Source organism: Euleptes europaea, chromosome 12 (assembly GCF_029931775.1).
Source record: "Euleptes europaea isolate rEulEur1 chromosome 12, rEulEur1.hap1, whole genome shotgun sequence".
Taxonomy (NCBI): Eukaryota; Metazoa; Chordata; class Lepidosauria; order Squamata; family Sphaerodactylidae; genus Euleptes; species Euleptes europaea.
Genome location: NC_079323.1, coordinates 1490324 through 1509296, shown reverse-complemented (window position 1 = coordinate 1509296; position 18973 = coordinate 1490324). Strand labels below are relative to the sequence as shown.

The 18973-nt window shown below is 52.5% G+C and overlaps 2 protein-coding genes across 2 annotated transcripts; both read right to left on the bottom strand.

Annotated features, from left to right (window-relative positions):
- Positions 1–1867: 1867 nt before the first annotated feature.
- On the bottom strand, positions 1868–3801 carry LOC130485486 (transmembrane O-methyltransferase homolog). The gene is made up of 3 exons (XM_056858691.1): positions 3512–3801; positions 2776–2972; positions 1868–2188 (listed from the first exon to the last, which is right to left on the bottom strand). The coding sequence occupies exons 1-3, from the start codon at positions 3771–3773 to the stop codon at positions 1868–1870; spliced, it is 780 nt and encodes a 259-aa protein (XP_056714669.1). The 5' UTR covers positions 3774–3801.
- Positions 3802–9286: 5485 nt separating this feature from the next.
- On the bottom strand, positions 9287–13710 carry LOC130485512 (secreted frizzled-related protein 2-like). Its single transcript, XM_056858718.1, has 3 exons — positions 13206–13710; positions 9983–10060; positions 9287–9591 (listed from the first exon to the last, which is right to left on the bottom strand). Exons 1-3 carry the CDS (start codon positions 13708–13710, stop codon positions 9287–9289), a joined length of 888 nt encoding a protein of 295 aa, XP_056714696.1.
- Between the last annotated feature and the right edge of the window lie 5263 nt (positions 13711–18973).

Below are 18973 nucleotides of genomic sequence, written 5' to 3'. Positions count from 1 at the left end.
AAGTATATGACTCACAACAGACCAGGCTGTGCTGTGGTCGCTGTGGATAGTTTCCGGGCTCTTTACAACCATCAGAGCAAGAACGAGGCTCTAAACAATTTCACAGTCTGCAAACTGCATGCCACTGGAAAACCAGAGGCCTCCCCCTGGCTCAAAGCTTCTTCCGACTCTGAATTTTTACAAAATTAAAGCCCATTTGGGTTTGAATGATGGCTTAGACCCTTGTTTTCAGTCTCTATGGCACCCAGAAGGCGGGGAAGACACCCAAACCTTTCCTGTTCCAAAAGAAGAAGAGTTGGTTTTTATATGCTGACTTTACCACTTAAGGGAGACTCAAACTGGCTTACAATCACCTTTCCTTCCCCTCCCTACAACAGACACCCTGTGAGGTAGGTGGGGCTGAAAGAGCTCTAAGAGAGCTGTGACTGGTCCAAGGTCACCCAGCTTGCTTCCTGTGCAGGAGCAGGGAAACGAATCCAGTTCACCAGATTAGCCTCTGCTATTCATGGGGAGGAGTGGTGTATCAAACCCGGTTCTCCAGATTAGAGTCCAAATTGCACGAAGCCTCTGTGCAACTCCTCTGTGCGTCTTTATCTTGTCCTTTGTCCAAAGGGCTGGGGCAAGGAGCCCCAACCTTTTTGAGCCTGTGGGCATCTTTGGCATTCTGGCACAACCTGGTGGGCAGAGCCACAAAATGGGTGCCACAGGAGGCTGAGCCAGTCACCAGGATGGCTGTCACAGCTTACCCTGAGTCACACAGTGAAGATCCTTGTGTTGTGGTGGCAGCTGCTGCCAAAGCAGTGTTCTTAAAAATCTGAACTGCCAATCAAATCTCCAACGACCAGTCAGAAGCCTTGCTGGGCAAAAGCCCCACCTGGCCCTGATAACAACACTTGGTGGGGGCCATGTCGCCCACAGACACCCCATTGGGGACCCCTGAACTGGGGCATCCATTCCCCATTTTGTCCTCACAATAGCCCTCTGGGGTAGATGGGGGCGAGAGATTGTGGCCCACAATCGCCCAGCCAGCTTAGTGGCAGAGTAAAAGTTTGGACTGAGGTCTTTTAGATCCTAGTGCCATACTTTACGCACTACACCACACCGGCCGATCCCAGAGTCTTTCCCCTTCACTATGCTCCATGTGGGGCTGCCCATGAGAAGTTTTTGGAAACGTCAATTGATGCAGAATGCTGCAGCCAGGATGTTAACCGGAGTGGATCACGGGGACCGCTTCAGTCCGGTGTTGGTCTGTCTACACTGACTCTGTTCTGGGCACAATTCAAGGTTCTGGTCCTGACCTTCAAAACCGTACTTGGTTTGGGACCAACATACCTGCTGCCAAGGACCGCTGACTCCCTTATGAATCTGCCCGACCACCATGGTCACCTTTGGAAGTCCCGCTTCTGGTGCCCCCGCCTTCTGAGATTAGGCAGGTGGCTACCTGGGACAGGGCCTTCTTGGTCGCGGCACCCAAACTCTGGAACTCTCTCCTGAAGGAGACTTATCTGTCGCCATCTGTTGCCATCTTCCACCAATGGGCAAAGGCTTTTTTTGTTTCATTTGAAGTACCCTCAGTGATCCCTCCTTCCAGCCCTATGTTTTGATTGCTTTGATGGTTTTGTATGTGTATTTTAGCTTCAGTTTTAATTGTTTTAATGATGTGAGATTTGTTTTTTTGTTTTAATGATTTTAAGACCAGTTTTCCTGATGTATATTTTTAATCAGCCGCCTTGATCGCCCTGATAAGGGCGGAACAGCGGGGTATAAGTGTGGTAAAGAAGCAAATAATGAGGGTGCCCCATTGCCGCTAGCGAGGGCCCTCCAGTCTGTGGGGGGTGCAGACCGGTTCCCCCAGGGCAGCTGCTCCTCACTTGAGACCCGTGTAGGTGAGCTGGGCCATGCCGTCTCGAATGGCCCGGAAGTACTGCAGGCTGGTGCGGTGCAGCTTCCACTGGTACTTCCCGCAGGCCTTGATGTATTGGAGGAATTGAGGAGCCCCGGGGAAGATGACGTTGTCAGCCAGGATCGTGGCCCCCTTGGGCAGCAGGTCGTGGGCTTCCAGAAGCTGCAGGTCCCGCAGGTAGCAGCGCTTCCAGTGGTCCATGAAGACAAAGTCCGCTTGGAGCAGCCCATGCTTCTCCTTGAGGTGGGGGATGACTTCCTCAGAGGACCCCACAATTAGTTCCACCTGTGGGTGGGAAAGGAGAAGCAGCTGAGTCAATGCAGACCCCCAGGAAAAGGATCCTGCTCACTCTGAAAGTGAGGGACAGATCCGACCTGCTGAGCATCATGGTATGATTTCCCAGTAGGATTGGACTGAATGCAATAACAGACAGACCCTTCTTTGCATGAGCCCCTGCCGAGCGGCTGCCAGTCAGAGCAGGTCATGCCAAGCTAGACAACCGAAGGGGCTGACTAAGGCAGTTTCATGGGATGGGAGGAAATGCTCAAAGTTTGTGGCATTTCCCTGCAAGGGTCTCTCCCATGACAGAGCCACAGTAAATCCAGTGCTCCCTTTCTAGAAAGCCTGGAACCCCTTCCCCAAATGAGGAGGGGGCTGTCGCCAGATGCTGAAAGGCAAACTGCACATGCTCAAGGGTTCTCTCAGTTTCCAGGGAACTGATCTCAATCATCTGGAGATCATTTGTAACTCCAGGAGATCTCCAGGATCCACCTGGAAGTTGGCAACCCTATCCTGCCTCCACCAGGCAGGCACTACAGGTGCCACATGGAGGGTGAGGGGCGAGGGCTCCCATTCCATCCCGGGACGCTCACCGTGTCATCGTCGAAGCCAGCGAGGCGGATCACCTTCTCGGCCACCGTTGCTTTGCGCGAGTCCATCTCCACCGTGTACAGGCGAGCGCCCAGCGGAAGGGACTGGGCAATGAGGATGGTGGCATAACCACAGTAGGTACCCAGCTCTAAGACGGAGAGGGGGGCCTTCTCGTAGATCAGCCGCTCCAGGATCTTGGCTGGGAGCACCAAAGGAAAGCAGTCACAAAAGGAAAGCTGGAGCACGCCCGACAAGCCCTGACAGGTTTCTTCCCAGAGCAAGGCGCAGGTGAGGTTGAAACATGGCTAGGGTTGCCAACCTCTAGGTAAATCAAACTACAAACTAGTGCCTGAAGTAGGAAGTTAGCAAAAAGAACGGCACTTATGGCAAAAAATGCAGAGAACTACTCAAAGCTTTAACCATAAATATCAATGTCATATAGAAACATGAGTACAAAAAGAAAACATAGGAACAATGTCCCTGTTATAACAACATAGGAATGGTAAGGTCCAAGAATGCCAAGAATAAGATAGGTTAAAGCTTTGAGTAGTTCTCTGCATTTTTTGCCATAAGTGCCGTTCTTTTTGCTAACCTCCAGGTAGTGGCTGGAGATCTCCTGCTATTACAACTGATCTCCAGCCAATAGATAAGTCCTTTTGTAAACAGTATTTTAATGCTGTTGCTACCAGTGAAAGACCTTCAGTATAAGAAAGACATTGGCCAGCTGAGCAACCGCACCTTTCTGGGGTCCCAGATTACTGAGGTACTCGCAGTGGTAACTCCACTGATCAAAGGTCTCCAAGATGTGGAGGGGGTCTCCAGGGATGGCGTGGGTCAGGACGTACTGGAATGCCCTCTCCTCCTTGGGGATTCCCGTAAGATAGTCCTGCAGCCGCCGAACCAGCACTGCTCGGTAGAAGAGGACAAAGTAGTGGCGGTAGCGGAGGATGAGGGTGAACACGAAAGGAATGAAGGCCAGCGCAATGGCCGGGGAGACCATTGCTGTGAGCGGAGCAGCTGAACAGGCAGAAGTTCCCAGACCTGCGAGAGACACAAACGTGAAGGGAAGGCTTTACCAGATTTGCTTTTGTCTATGAAGGTTGTCCACGTTGCTGAAGCTCGCGTTCATTTCATGGCCCTCCCGAAACAGATTTTGATGTGTTTCCTCACTCCTCAGTAGGGTTGCCAACCTCCAGGTAATAGCTGGCGTTCTCCTGCTATTGCAACTGATCTCCAGCCGATAGAGATCAGTTCCCCTGGAGAAAATGGCCGCTTTGGCCATTGGACTCTATGGCATTGAAGTCCCTCCCCCTCCCCAAACCCCGTCCTCCTCAGGCTCTGCCCCAAAAGCCTCCCGCCGGTGGCGAAGAGGGACCTGGCAATCCTACTCCTCAGACATGCTCGAGTGATGGCTGAATGTCCCTTGCATTGCATGGCTGCTTCTCTGAGATTTAGGACCTTTTTCTGGGGATGGTGAGGGTCGCCCAATTTCAGACTGTTGATGTAACACCTATATTTTCTATTTATTTGCAAAATTTGTATTCTGCCTTCCTGCCCTTACAAGGGCCACCAAGGCAGCTAACAATTTTTAAACGTTCATGATAAAAACCACATCATAAAAACCATTAAAACCAACCTCCTTCAAAACACACCTCATTAAAACAATTAAAAACAAGAGGGAAAATACCTACCAAACATTAAAACATTGGTTAGGAAGGAGGGATCATTAAAGGAATGCCAAATGAAACAAAAAAAGTCTTCACCCACTGATGGAAGGTAACCACATCTGGGACAGATGAATCTCCCTGCAGAGGGATTTCTAGAGCTTTGGTGCCATGACCAAGAAGGCCCTCTCCTGGTTTGCCTCCCACCTAGTGTCAGAAGGCGGGGGCACCTGAAGCAGAGCTTCCAAAGACGACCATATAATCCTTAAACGGTTGGGACTCCTATGGCACCTGAAAAACTCATACAATTTTATTCCAGTATAAGTTTTTGTGGATGTTATATTCCACAAAACTTTACGCAGGAAGAAAATCTTGCTTGTCCTTAAGTACTACTGGATGCTTGCTGATTTTTGTTGCGAGAGGCTGACCTGACCCCCTCTGCAATTAAGGGAAAGAGGTGCAAGTTATGGTCCAGAGGACCTGAAAGCAGCCAAGACCAGCCTCCTCCTACAGGCTAAAAACCAGGGGCCCTTGGCCAGTAACCACTAGAAGCACTTCATATTTAAAAAAAAATTAAATGCAAGCCTAGTTTAATTTGGGAGGGAAGGCAGCGTGGCCTAGCCTGATCTCGTCAGCTCTTGGAAACTAAGCAGGGCTGGGAGACCACCAAGGGAGGCTCAGCAGAGGAAGGCAACTGTCGACCACCGCAGCTTCTCACTTGCCTTGAAAGCCCTTTGCTGGGGTCACCACCAAGTCAGCTGTGACTTGGCGGCACGTACGTATGTAGTTTAAGCTGCTTAACTTAAACGTGTCTTGCTTTTTATCATTCTTTTAAAAGTCATGTCTGCTTGCCAGAGAAGAGACACGAGGATGATCCGGGGCCTGGAGACCGAGCCCTATGAGGAAAGGCTGGGGGAGTTGGGAATGTCCAGTCTGGAGAAGAGGAGGTTGAGGGGGGACAGGATGGCTCTCTCCGTCAGGGATGGGGAACCTCCGGCCCGGGGGCCGTATGCGGCCCCTGAGGACATTTTTTGTGGCCCTCGGGAGCTCCGGGGCCCCACCGCGGAGGCGCGGCATAGGGCGGCCCTCCCTGAGGGTGTTCCTGGGGCCACGGCTTGCAGGGATGCTGCGGCGCCCTTTGGACCGCCTCTCGCCGACTGACGGCTGTTGGTCCGCGAGAGGAGGGGGAGGGACGCTTCCCCCAAGGCTGCCCCCTATAGCCACAGCGTGCAGGGACGCCGGGGCACACTGCAAGCCCCTCTTGCTGCCTGTCAGCTGCAGGAGCCGATTGGGCTTCAGGGGCCTTTTGTGGACTCTGGGGTGGGGAGGGCATGGGGCCAGGTCGCGTGGGGCCGGCAGGGGTGTGAGTGTGTGTGTGTGTGTGTGTGTGGGGGAAGGCTTTTCTCTCTCCCTCTCTTTCTTTGTCTGTCTCCCTCCGTCCTTTTCTTTCTCCCCCTCTTTCCATTTCTTTCTCCCTCTCTCCCTTTTCCTCTTTCTCGGTTTTCCTCCCTTCCTCCCTTGCCGATCAACCGCAGGCTGCGCCTCCCTGGCGCCTCCCTTGCTCGGGCCCACCGCTGGCTGCCCTCCCGCCTGGGAGGGGGAGGACCAGGGGAGCCCTCCAGGCCTTCTCTGCATGGCCTCCCCTGGGGTTGCCAACCCCCAGGTGGTGGCCGGAGACCTGGCAACCCTAGCCTCTCCCCCCCACACACACCGGGAGATCTACACCTGGTATGGCCCCCGAATGATGTTATAAATGTGCAAATGGCCCTTTGCAGGAAAAAGGTTCCCCACCCCTGCTCTAAGTACTTGAAGGGCTGCACTTAGAAGAGGGCAGGGAGCTGTGCCTGTGGGCAGCAGAGGAGAGGATTCACAATAATGGGTTTAAATTGTGGGCGGAAAAGTATCAGCAGGTTATTAGGAACACGTTTTTTTACAGTAGTTGTTTGACAGTGGTATGAGCTACCTCGGGAGGAGGGTGAGCTCCCCCTCTCTGGCAGTCTTTAAACAGAGGCTGGACAAGAACTTGTCAGGGATGCTCTAGGCTGATCCTGCATTGAGCAGGGGGTTGGACTAGATGGCCTCTATGTTCACTTCCAGCTCTATGATTCTATGATTTGGTAAGTCTCCCGAGTTTTCAGAATGCAAGATTCAGTGGAAAATAGCAGATGGGAGCCCCGGCTCTCTCCGTGTCGCTATCCCCAAGATCTATTAATTGTGTGTACCTGGATGGAGTAGAAATCCTCTCCCGACCCCTTTCCTATCAAAAGCCATCAGGGGGGCTGGGGGCTCAAGGGGACTTTCCTTCTCTGCCTCACCTGCACGAGTTGGAGGAGAAAAGTGCCGGTCAGAAGGAGCTCCTGCCACTCAGTTGGTCCCAAATGCACAAAGCAGAGGGGGTCCGGAGGGCCGTGTGGGTCTCCTGGCATCAATGCTGTGGATCTGCTCCCACTTGGAGGGGGAGACGGATAGCCCTCTCTGCTCACCTGGTCCTTCGGCTTCTCGAAAGATCAGTGGGGCCAGCAGCCTGATGGCCCAAGCCCATCAATGATGGATGACGTCTAATGCCAGGGGGCCTCTCCGGTTACCTGTTTACACCTGTCGTTCTGGAGCAGGGAGCTGGGCGGGGGAGGGAGGGAGTACCCCTTCAGACAGCATGAATGGAGACAGCAAAGTGTTCCTTGCTACAAAATGATTCTTCATCTGTTTGGCAGAGGTCCATGGGTGGCCTGCTGTGACTCATGTGTAGGGCTACCAGGTCCCCCCTGGTCATCAGTGGGGGATTGGGGGGGGGTAGGATTGCTGGCTCCAGGTTGGGAAATGCCTGGAGATTTGGGGATGGAGCCTGGGGAGGACAGGGACCCCAAGGGGGTACAATGCCAGAGAGTCCACCCTCCAAAACATCCATTTTCTCCAGGGGAGCTGATCTCTGTAGTCTGGAGATGAGCTGTAATTCCAGGGGGAACCCCAGGTCCCACCTGGAGTAGGGTTGCCAACCTCTAGGTGGTATAACAATGGAATAAACAGCACGGCGCTCAGAAAAAAACGTCACAATTTTACTGACTGAATTCCAGATCTCCTGGAAGTATAACTGATCTCCAGGCAAGAGAGATCAGTTCACCTGGAGAAAATGGCCACTTTGGAAGGTGGACTCTATGGCCTTATGCCCTGCTGAAGTCTGAATTTTCTCCAGAGGAACTGATCGCTTAGTGTGGAGATCAGTTGCAATTCCAGGAGATCTCCAGGCCCTACCTGGAGGTTGGCAATCCTATATGACAGGACTTGCCGGGTCAGGGAGCAGAATTCCCCTGACTTCTGCATTCTGGTACAGCAAGGATCCCCTCCCCCCGCAGCCCCGAAATTAAACAAGTATCTTGAAGAAAGAGTCTTTTAATTAGACCTAATTAACAACAAAATAGCACTACAATGCAAATCCCACTTTGTACAATATAAGATTTCACCGGCAAGTCCCACCCCAACAACGGTGTTCTGATAAGGCTTTTCAGAGGGTTGAAGGCAATGTGAAAGAGGGAACCCTGTGTGCTTTCATCCCATTTGTGCCTTTGACCAAACAGGTGAGTAGGTTTTTGTACATGCAAAACCTGTTTGATCAGAGGTGTTGTGGGAACAAAAGATAACAAAAGAAAAGCCTTTTCTCAAACTACTTCCAGCTCTTAGAAATGGTGCTTATGGAAAGATCCCTACTTTCCCCACCCAAAATTAATGCCTTAAACGCACTGTATATTTTGCAAATGTATAAAATGTCCAGGAGACTGAAAAGGGATAAAAGGGCTTTGATAATAGGAAGGCCACTGTGCGTTCTTTCTTCCCAAAATCAGGTTAACCCCGCAAGCACAGAGCCTGGTAATATTGGACACAAACGGAGCCACCTCTGGCCCATCTGCAAACACCTCCCTTGCACAAGAAGTGTGAAAAGGGGAAGGGAAGGAGTCATTACAACCAGCATGCTGTAGTGATGGGAGCGTTGGACTAAGATCCAAGAAACCTGGGTTCAAATCCCACCTCTGCCATGAAAGGCGCACTATAAATAATGTAAATGAATGAAGATCACTGGGTGACCTTGAGCTTAGCCTACCCTGATGGGTCACTGTAAGCCTAAAATTGGGAAGAAAGAACTGTGCCCACCACCCCCGAATAAAAATGTCCCCGGGCTGCTGTTTGTGCCCAATGTGCCCCAGGGCCAGTTGCCCAATGCCTGGAACTGGTTATTATTATTATTGGTTAAATCATTCCAAACCAGTCTGATTTACAAGAGGGTAACTTTTTGAACCCCCCCCCCTCAGTTCCAGCTTTTTTAACCCATACAGAGCCTAGCAAACACCCCCCCTCTCTCTGGAATTCTCCTCCTTCGCCTGATGGGTCTTCCTGTCCATCGCTGCCTCCTTGACCGTGCAGAGTTTGGGGAAATTTGTCCTGGACAGCTGAGTTTCTCTTATTCTCCGCCCCACAAAAAAAGGAAACAGAAAAGGAAGGAAGGAAGTGGGCAGTCATGGTTTCTTTCCTGCATTATCAGCCCTACTGGGTGTTGCAAGACGGTGGTGGGGGAAAGAGCTGTCAAATCACAGCCGACTTATGGCTACCCAGTAGAGTTTTCAAGTAAAGATGTTCAGAGGGGGTTCCCATGGCCTGCCTCTGCGTAGCAGCCTTGGACTCCCTTGGTGGTCTCCCATCCAAGCACCAACCAGAGCTGACCCTGCTTAGCTTCCGAGACCTGATGAGTTCAGGCTAAGGCAGACATGTAGGCGATATTGGTGAGCGCGGAGCCAGGGGGAAAGTAAAGATGCTTCTTGGCCTGAAACGGGAAAATCAGTGGTGGGAAGGGATGGGGCCTCTAGCACCGCAGCTTCCGCACGGCCCGGGAGAACTTCTTCATCTCCTTCTCTCCCTGCCGCCACTTCCGGACCCACGAGATGACCAGCCGGCCAGCCACCCTGCGCCCCAGGGCAAGCACCACGCCCCCCGGCCCCGCCAGCTCCTGGCAGGAGCAGGCCTCTCCCCCCGCCAGCCACAGAACGGGCTTCTTCAGCTCCTCCTCTGACCAGCCGTCCCGTTTGTACAAGGTGCGGCCCCTGGCTTCTGGGACCACTCTCACATCTCCTTCCACGCCGGACAAGGATTTGATGCTCATTTTCAGCGCTGGGGGAGAGAAGGGATGCCCGTCAGTGGTTGCCCATGGCTCATCCATTTCCACCTCTCCCACAGGTTGCCAGCCTCCAGGTGGGGCCTGGAGATCTCCTGGAATTATAACTGACTTCCAGACTATAGAGATCAGTTTCCCTCAAAAAAGGGCTGCTTTAGAAGTGGGAATGCTACAGCCTTGTTGCCTGCTGGGGTCCCTCCCTTACCCAAACCTTCCCCCCCCCAGGCTCCACCCCCAAATCTCCAGGAATTTCCCAGTCCAGAGTTGGCAACCGTACCCCCCACAGCTGCCTGTGTCGTTTCCCTGCCCCTCGAGCTGGCCACTGACTATCAGCACCACCCCGGTGCAGCCCCTGCTGCACCCACCGTCACCAGACAGGGAGCTCACCAAAATCCTGGCTGCAGAAGTTTTCCAAGAATTCCTTCTCACGGTGCCCTGTGTCGAGGCAGGCGGCACACACCGCAGCTGGGGGAGGGGGAAAGAAGACACCATAAGAACATCAGAAAGGCCCCATGCTGGATCAGACCCAGGAGGCCCCTCAAGTCCAGCAGTCTGTTCACACAGTGGCCAACCAGGGGCCTCTGGGCAGCCCACAAGCAAGACGACTGCAGCAGCACCGTCCTGCCTGGGTTCCACCGCACCAACCGATGGGCATCAGGGAAGGCTGGAAGGTAGGGTTGCCAACCTCCAGGTGGGTAAGGAATCAAAATTATGCACTTGCAAAGCTAGCAATGAAAGCAATAACACTCTAGCAGAAATGCAAAACGGTCTATTCAAAGGAACGACCTATATATACAAGACGTGAATGCGTGCTATATACAACAGAACAAAGAGCAATAAATGTAAACAATTCACAATTCCGATATCCCAAAGGTAAGTCAAGTTGTAAACAAATGCATATGCAATTCAAAATTCCAACATCATAAAGATAAATCTTCATATGAATAGATGCATAGGCAATAGTCCAAACGTCCAAAAATGGTAAGTATCAACTGGGCAACGGAGTAGTTATAAACCGCAATGGGCTTCCGGTAAAATCTGTTGGGTATTAGAGAGCGAGCTTTGTTACATGTCAGACAGTTAAGGGGTTAATATTGTAACTGACCAAATGGCCAGTTTGTGGTGGCCATTGCAATCGTGCCCAAGAGTCACGTATACAACTATTTTGCATGTTCAACTGCTTTCGATTTCTTTGTTAGAACTGAAAGCAGTTGACCACCATTCTTTTTCTTTTTGCTTGACTGCTGAACAGGCAGGATGGAGAGAGGCTCTCCTTTTGCTAAGGGTGCCTACTCGTAAGTAAGCTTAGTGCCTTGCCAAAGGTTTTGGCAAGTATAGGAAACATAGAATGTAGACAGATATTATTTGTTTTGTATCGCAGTGACTTTTTCCCTACCCTGAGTTAGAGTAAAGATTGTTTTACTTCAAGACAAATGCGTCTTGCCTCTTTTGTGCGTGTGTGTGATCTCAATTCTCATAGTTCAAGAGGAACGATCCAATCCCTCTGATTTGGTAGCAGAAAATTAAATATCGGGGTTCCCTTTACAGGAACTGGGGCCCCGATTCCCCAATAAAATCCCCATTTCATAATCTTTTTCAAGCTTCAAATATTTCCGTGTGCCAATGAAACCCTTATGGGAATAAAGCTTTTAAGCTTGCATTAAATATGGACGACTTTATAAGTCCCTCCCACTGTGCTCTCTAGGCCCTTCCCCTAGTTCTCTTTCCTGTGTCCTGATCCCAGAGTGTTATGTGTTTCTCTACCACAAGGTGGCGGGGGGGGGGGAGGAGGACAGTAGGGTTGGCAGGGTCCTCCCGGCCACCAGTGGGAGATGGGGGCGGTAGGGTTGCCAGCTCCAGGTTGGGAAACTCCTGGAGATTTGGGGTCGGAGCTTGGGGAGGGCAGGGACCTCAGTGGGGTGCAATGCCAGAGAGTCCACCCTCCAGAGCAGCCATTTTCTCCAGGGGAAACTGATCCCTGTTGTCTGCAGGTGAGCTGTAATTCTGGGGGATCCCCAGGTCCCACCTGGAGGTTGGTATCCCTAAAGACAGAGACAAGCACAATGTGAAGACATCTGCATGCAGGATAAGTCTTAGTTTATTGCCACACACAGCTTTGCCCTCAGACAATACCCCCACTATGGTCATTGATGCAGGGCGGTTTCCCCGCCGTCACCCTCGCCGACTGCTCCGGTGCTTCCCTTTGATTATGCATGCCTTTCCCGACCGTCAGAGGACGCCTTGCTCTCCCCACACATCTGTGCATCTGGAAAACATGGGCAAAATGTGTGGGGAGACCGAGGCGACCTCTGACGGTGGGGAAAGGCATGCATAATCAAAGGGAAGCGTCGGAGCAGTCGGCGGGGGTGACCGCGAGGGAAACTGCCCTGCATCAATGGCCCATCTGTGCAGATGGGTTTTCAAGCATTTCGCCCAGCAGGGGCCTTTTGCAGGGAGTTGAGATGCCTTTCGTAGAAAGCGGAACTGCGGTCCCAAGGGGAGAGGCCGGCCTGACGCAACCCGCTTTGTGGAGCGTACGTGCCGCTGGGGGGAATGTTACTGCCTCACAGAAGAGCAATCAGGACAACCCCTTTATGTGTGTTTGGAAAAGCTCTTCACGATGTCCCTTGCCCAAGCCTTTATTCCCCCCTGCTCCTCTTTCACAATCAAGGCCTTTCTTTCCCTAATCCCACTGTACACAAACAGGCACAGCTATCCATCTTTCCTTTCCTTTCCCTTCCTTTAGCTTTCATATTTCCAAGCATATCTTCATATACATTAGGACCAAAAACTTGATATACTTGGAAGTGCTAATTGAGATTGCTAGGAAAAGTTAAGCGCAGCAGGAAAAGAGGAAGACCCAACATGAGACGAATCGACCATCACTAAACCAAAGAAGCCACGGCCTAGTTTGCAAGACTTGAGTAAGGCTGTGAATGAGAGGACGTTTCACAGAATCATAGAGTTGGAAGGGACCGCCGGGGTCATCTAGTCCAACCCCCTGCACAATGCAGGAAATTCACAACTACCTCCCCCCTACACACACACCCCTGGTGACCCCTATTCCGTGCCCAGAAGATGGCAACAAAAAACCTCCAGGATCCCTGGCCAAATTCTATGAACTCAGGCAGTTCATGGGAAGGGGGGGGCATCTTGGCCATCTTCTGGGCACTGGGAGTGTGTGGGGGGGAGGCAGTTGTGAGTTTCCTGCATCGTGCAGGGGGTTGGACTAGATGACCCTGGTGGTCCCTTCCAACTCTATGATTCTAAGTCAGAAGCAGCTTGATGGCACAGAACATACACTCACATACACACACAATTGAGATGACCAGGAAACTGAGTTATGAGGATAATTAGATTCTGCGTTAGATTTTGAGCAGCAAAATAATGAGCGAAAGAGCAAGCCAGGTAAAGCAAGCTAAAAACTGCCCACCTTCCTGGCATGGCCGGCTGGTGTTCCTGACATGCACACCCCCCCACACACACACAATAAGCCCTGCTGGATCAGACCCAGGCCCATCAAGTTCAGCAGTCTGTTCACACAGCGGCCAATCTGTTACTATGGCCCACCAGGTGTTCTGACCCAGGGGGTGGACAACCCGTCACTCACCTTCTTTCGGGAGGGGTTGCCTGTCGTCGGGGCCGGCGGGAGGGATGCAGAGCCCGTTCCCCTGGGGGAACCGGCTGCAGTTCAGCATCTCTGGCCAGGGGAAGCCGAAGGTCTCCATGACCGGGGTGCAGCCATCTCTGACGGCCTCACAGAGGGACCGGCAAGGGAAGATGGGCTCCTCCACCCCGCTGATGCACACGGGGGCGAAGAGGGAGCAGAGGAACTTCTTGGTGTCAGGGTGGCACCGCTTGCTCAGCAGGGGCTCCCAGGAGGCGGACTGCTGCAGGGCCTCCTTCATGGTGTCGTGGCCCAGAAGGTTGGGCAGGCGCATCTCGCTGTAGCCCACCCCGTGACATAGGCGCATGCTGCTGGGCACTGGCTTGCAGCTGCTGCGCCTGGAGTTTAGCTGGATCAGGTAGTGGGGGAAAGAGGAGGAAGAGGAGGAGGAGGAGAAGGGGAAGCTCCAGGCAGCCAGCAGGAGAGAAACAGGCAGCAGGACGTCCATGAGGCACCTGGAGGAGAAAGGCACACCTGAGAGGGAGCATTGCTTGGCACACCCAACCCCTTGGCTTTCAAAGGCGGAAGAGGAGGAGGAGGAGGAGTTGGCTTCTCTATGCCAACTTTCTCAACCACTTAAGGGAGAATCGAACCGGCCTACAATCACCTTCCCTTCCTCTCCCCACAACAGACACTCTGTGAGGTGGGTGGGGCTGAGAGAGGTCTAAGAGAGCTGTGACTAGCCCAAGGTCACCCAGCTGGCTTCATGTGTAGGAGTGGGGAAACCAACCAGGCTCACCCAATTAGCCTCCACCGCTCATGTGGAGGAGTGCGGAATCAGACTCGGTTCTCCAGATCAGAGTCCACCACTCCAAACCGCCGCTCTTAGAAGAAGTGTTGGTTTTTATATGCCGACTTTCTCTACCACTTAAGGAAGAATCAAACCGACTTAAGATCACCTTCCCCTCCCCACAACAGACACCTTGTGAGGTAGGTGGGGCTGAGAGAGTGTGACTAGCCCAAGGTCACCCGCTGGCTTCAGGTGGAGGAGTGGGGAAACCAATCCAGTTCTCCAGATTAGCCTCTGCCGCTCATGTGGAGGAGTGGGGAATCGAACCCGGTTCTCCAGGTCAGACTCCACCTCTCCAAACCACCGCTCTTAACTACTTCTCCATGCTGGCTCTCCTACATCACCCTGGCACCACAGGGCAAATGCATGTGTGAGCAAACCACACCCAGGAAAAGCTTGCATGGCACTCCAGGGGCCAGGCTTCTCAGCCTCCAGCCGTCCAATGTCAGCTAGCAGCAGGGTTGCCAATTCTGAGTTAGGAAATCCCTGGACATTTGGAGGTGGAGCCTGGGGGATGCATGGTTTGGGGAGGGGAGGGACCTCAGTGGGGCACAATGCCATAGAGTTCACCCTCCAACACAGCCCTTTTCTCCAGGGGAACTGATCTCGGCCATCTGGAGATGAGTTGTAATCCCGGGAGATCTCCAGGCCCCACCTGGTGCTTGGCAATGCCCACTATCAAGTGATGAGATGTGAAACAGAAACCGCAAGAAGGACTTGCAGCTAGGGTTGCCAATCTCCAGGTGGGGGCTGGAGATTTCCAGGCATTATAACCACTCTCCAAATGACAGAGATCAGTTCCCCTGGAGAAAAGGGCTGCTTTGGAGGGTGTTATTTATGGAATTATACTCTGCTGAGGTCCCTCCTCTCCCTGACCTCACCAGACTTTACCCCTCAAATCTCAGGGTATTTCCCAAGCAGGAGTTGGCAACCCTGTGTAGCCCATCTCTACATTAGCCAGGCAAAGCGAGGAAAGTCCTGGACTGGTCAATGAGAATGGAGATGGGGAGTCAGCTGCCACTGAAGCAACAGGTAGCCCAGTGTGTTAATAATACAAATATCCACAATACCAGCATGGAGTAGTGGTTCAGAGTGGCGGACTCTAATCTGGAGAACCGGGTTCGATTCCCCACTCCTCCACATAAAGCCTGCTGGGTGACCCTGGGCCAGTCCGAACTTTCTCAGCTCCACCTACCTCACAGGGTGCCTGTTGTGGGGAGAGGAAAAGAAGGTGATTATAAGCCGCTTTGAGACTCCTTGAAGGTAGAGAAAACAAGGGTATAAAAACCAACTCTAATAATAATAAGACTACGACTAATACGAATCATGCCATGCCGTCAGTAAATGATCCTTGTCCAGTTTCATAGGTAAAAGGAAGCAAGTCTCTCACCGCAAAGAGGTTACAGAAAAGTGCTGGCCAAAGAAGCAGAGGAGAAGGAAGGAAGGAAGGAAGGAAGGAAGGAAGGAAGGAAGGAAGGAAGGAAGGAAGGAAGGAAGGAAGGAAGGAAGGAAGGAAGGAAGGAAAGGAAGGAAGGAAAGGGCAGGGGTAAAGGACCTAGAGAAGACGACAGAGTGGAGCAGAAGACAAGGGCCCCCTTTTTGCCCATTCCAATCGCCTCCTTATGCAGAGCGGGTGCTGCGCTGCTAGGGTTGCCAACCTCCAGGGGCAACCTGGAGATCTCCTGGGTTTACAGCTGATCTCCAGATGACAGCAATCAGTTCCCCTGCAGAAAATGGCCACTTTGGAGGGTGGGCATCCTGGCTGAGCTGCTCTCTTTCCTGAAACAACCCTCTCCCCAGGCTGCGCCCCCCAAATCTCCAGGAGCGTCCCAATCTGGAAGGCGTGCTCTCGTCCCACACGGGGTGTAGAACACTTTCCCTCAGCGCACCCCCTCCACCACGCCCACCCCAAAACGAAGCCACTGCCCCAAGCGTGCTGCCGAACATGTTGCCTCCCCAGTCAGAACCACCTGGCCTGCGTGTCGCTCCTGGATCGGGGCCTTGTTGGGCTGGGATGCTCCGCTGCAGACGCTTCCAGGGCAGGTCTGGCCGGGCCAACCTCTTCCTTTTGTCCTGCTCTAGTCTGCCTCGGCGGCTTTTATAAGACTCCCAGCCCAGGCTGTACCTGCATCAGGATGTCTGCAGGCTGTGCAAATGGGAGAAGTAAGTAACAAGCATGGAAACCACAGGGATGTGTTGGGTCTTGAATGAACGACTCCAGGAAATCCAAGGAGGGCAGTAAAATAAAAGGAGCATGGGGGGGGGGGGAGGTTTGAGGAGCCAGCCCTGTAATTATCCCTCCTTCTCTCCGAAACAATAAACTTAGGGCTGGGGGCTGTTGGGTTTTTCTCCTTGCTTTGGATAAGGGGCCACAGTCATTCGGAAAACATTCAGTCTGCCAACAAACCACCCCGCCCCCAAGGAAAGGAAGGCCAGCCGCTATCACTGCCAGCCATCAGAAAAAGGGATTAAAACCCCATGACATCTGGACCCAAAAGAGCCCCAGCCTTCCCCAAGCAGAGATAAGGAGGAGCTGATTTGCCAAGGGCCATTTCTCCACCACCAGAGACACTTAAGTCGGGGCAGTAGATCTGGTATTCAAATGCAAAGGCCATCCTGGGCTCACCCCTCCAAGACTCAGCTGTTGGGCATCTCCTGTTCATTTCATGTCCTGGGTATGATCTTCACTGGGTCAAGGGAGTTTAAGGGGTACGGGGTGTTCTGATGCTGAGCCCACCGGGTTCAAAGGCTGCTTCTCCAGACAAGCTGCCCAAATAACTTGTCAGGACAGTATGGAGGGGAGGGGGGCACGGACCCATTGCAGGGCCAAGCTTGCTCCCAACCCCCAGCAGTGCAGAAGGGGATGACCCCTAATTAGGGTTGCCAACTCTGGATTGGGGCATTCCCGGGGATTCAGGGGTGAAGCCTAGGCAGGGCAGCACTTGGAGGGGTCAGGGACCTCAGCAGGGTATAATGCCCTACAGTCCACCCTCCAAACCTGCCATTTTCTGAGGGATCTGAGCTCTATAATTTGGAGATTAACTGTAATTCTGAGAGATCCCCAGGCCCCACCTGGATGTTGGCAACCCTATGCCTTCTGGTCTGCCAGTTTCTGGTGGTTTGGAGTGGTGGACTTTGATCTGGAGAACCGGGTTCGATTCTCCACTCCTCCACATGAGCAGCGGAGGCTAATCTGGTGAACCGGACTGGTTTCCCCACTCCTCCACATGAAGCCAGCTGGGTGACCTTGGGCTAGTCACAGCTCTCTTAGAGCTCTCTCAGCCCCACCTATAGGGTTGCCAGGGCCCTCTTTGCCATCAGCAGGAGGTTTTTTTGGGGTGGAGCCTGAGGAGGGCGGGGTTTGGGGAGGGGAGGGACTTCAATGGCATAGAGTCCAATTGCCAAAGCAGCCATTTTCTCCAGGTGAACGGATCTCTATCGGCTGGAGATCAGTTGTAATAGCAGGAGATCTTCTGCTATTACCTGGAGGTTGAGCAACCAAAATGAACACCACTGCACTATTACCAAAGGTAAGGAAGAAAATGCAGAATAGGCTGGTAATAATGGACCAACAACACAGTAGTGTAACAAAGTGTATAAGTACCTGGAGGTTGGCAACCTTACCCACCTCCCTCACAGGGTGTCTGTTGTGGGGAGGGGGAGGGAAGGTGATTGTAAGCCGGTTTGATTCTTTTTTAAGTGGTAGAGAAAGTCGGCATATAAAAACCACCTCTTCTGCTTCTTTCTGAGCATCCGCAACCTTGTCCGGCTGCTGGTTTGCCCGGGATCCCTGCACTGAGGTCCCCTCCTGGAGGAAGTCGGCCTGAGGCCGAGCTGCTCTGGCAAGAGCTCCCTCCAGGAGGAATTCAAGGCCTGCCGTGGAACCTTTCCAAAACCGGAGCTTAGCCGGAGGGGCCGATCGCAGACAGAAAGCCAGGGAGGAAATTGAATCATGTTCTAAATAGGTATGAGGGGAACAGATGGCTGCCGGGCTGCCAGAGCCCTACCCCAAACGGCATCTCAGCTGCAAGCCAATCCCAGCAGGGACAGGGGGAGAAGGAAAAGGGACGGGTATCGAATTCGGCTGCACTCCTGAACCATCAGGCCAGGGTTGCAGGATCGGGCAGAAGAGCACAGGGAGACAGCAGCCCTTATGCTTAGTCTGAATCTTTAAGGGCACACTCAGGTAGGGGTGCAAACACACCCACCCAACACGGATCGACTCATTCAAGGAAGCCACGGGCACCCTCCGTTTCCAAGACCTGAGTAGGGCTGTTAACTGTAAGACCTTTGGGAGGTAATTAATTCACAGGGTCGCCATAAGTCAGAAGTGACTTGATGGTGCTTGACACATACATTTGTGCATGCTTTTAACTTCTTATATCCTGTTTCTAGATCAGGCAGGGGCTGTGGCTCAGTGGTAGAGCCTCTGCTTGGCATACAGAAGGTCCCAGGTTCAATCCTCGGCATCTCCAGTAGACAGGTGATGTGAAAGACCTCAGCCTGAGACCCTGGAGAGCCGCTGCCGGTCTGAGTAGACAATACTGACTCTGATGGACCGAGGGTCTGATTCAATAGAAGGCAGCTTCAGGTGTTCATGTGTGTGTTTAAATCAAGCCTGAACTCTTCTTAAAAGATAAAATGACCAAACTGAGGCTGTTGTAATTTGGTCACATTATGAGAAGACAAGAGTCGCTGGAGAAGACAATCATGCTAGGAAAAGTGGAAGGCAGCAGGAAAAGAGGAAAACGAAACAGGAGATGGTTTGACTCCATCGAGGAAGCCTGTTGCAAGACCTGAGCAAGGCTGGTAACAATAGGATTTTCAGCGGTCATTCATAGGGTCACCGTACATTGAAAGGGACTTGGTTTGCCATTGGATGTCTGAATTAATTCTTCTCTACTTAAGGATAGATGGACTC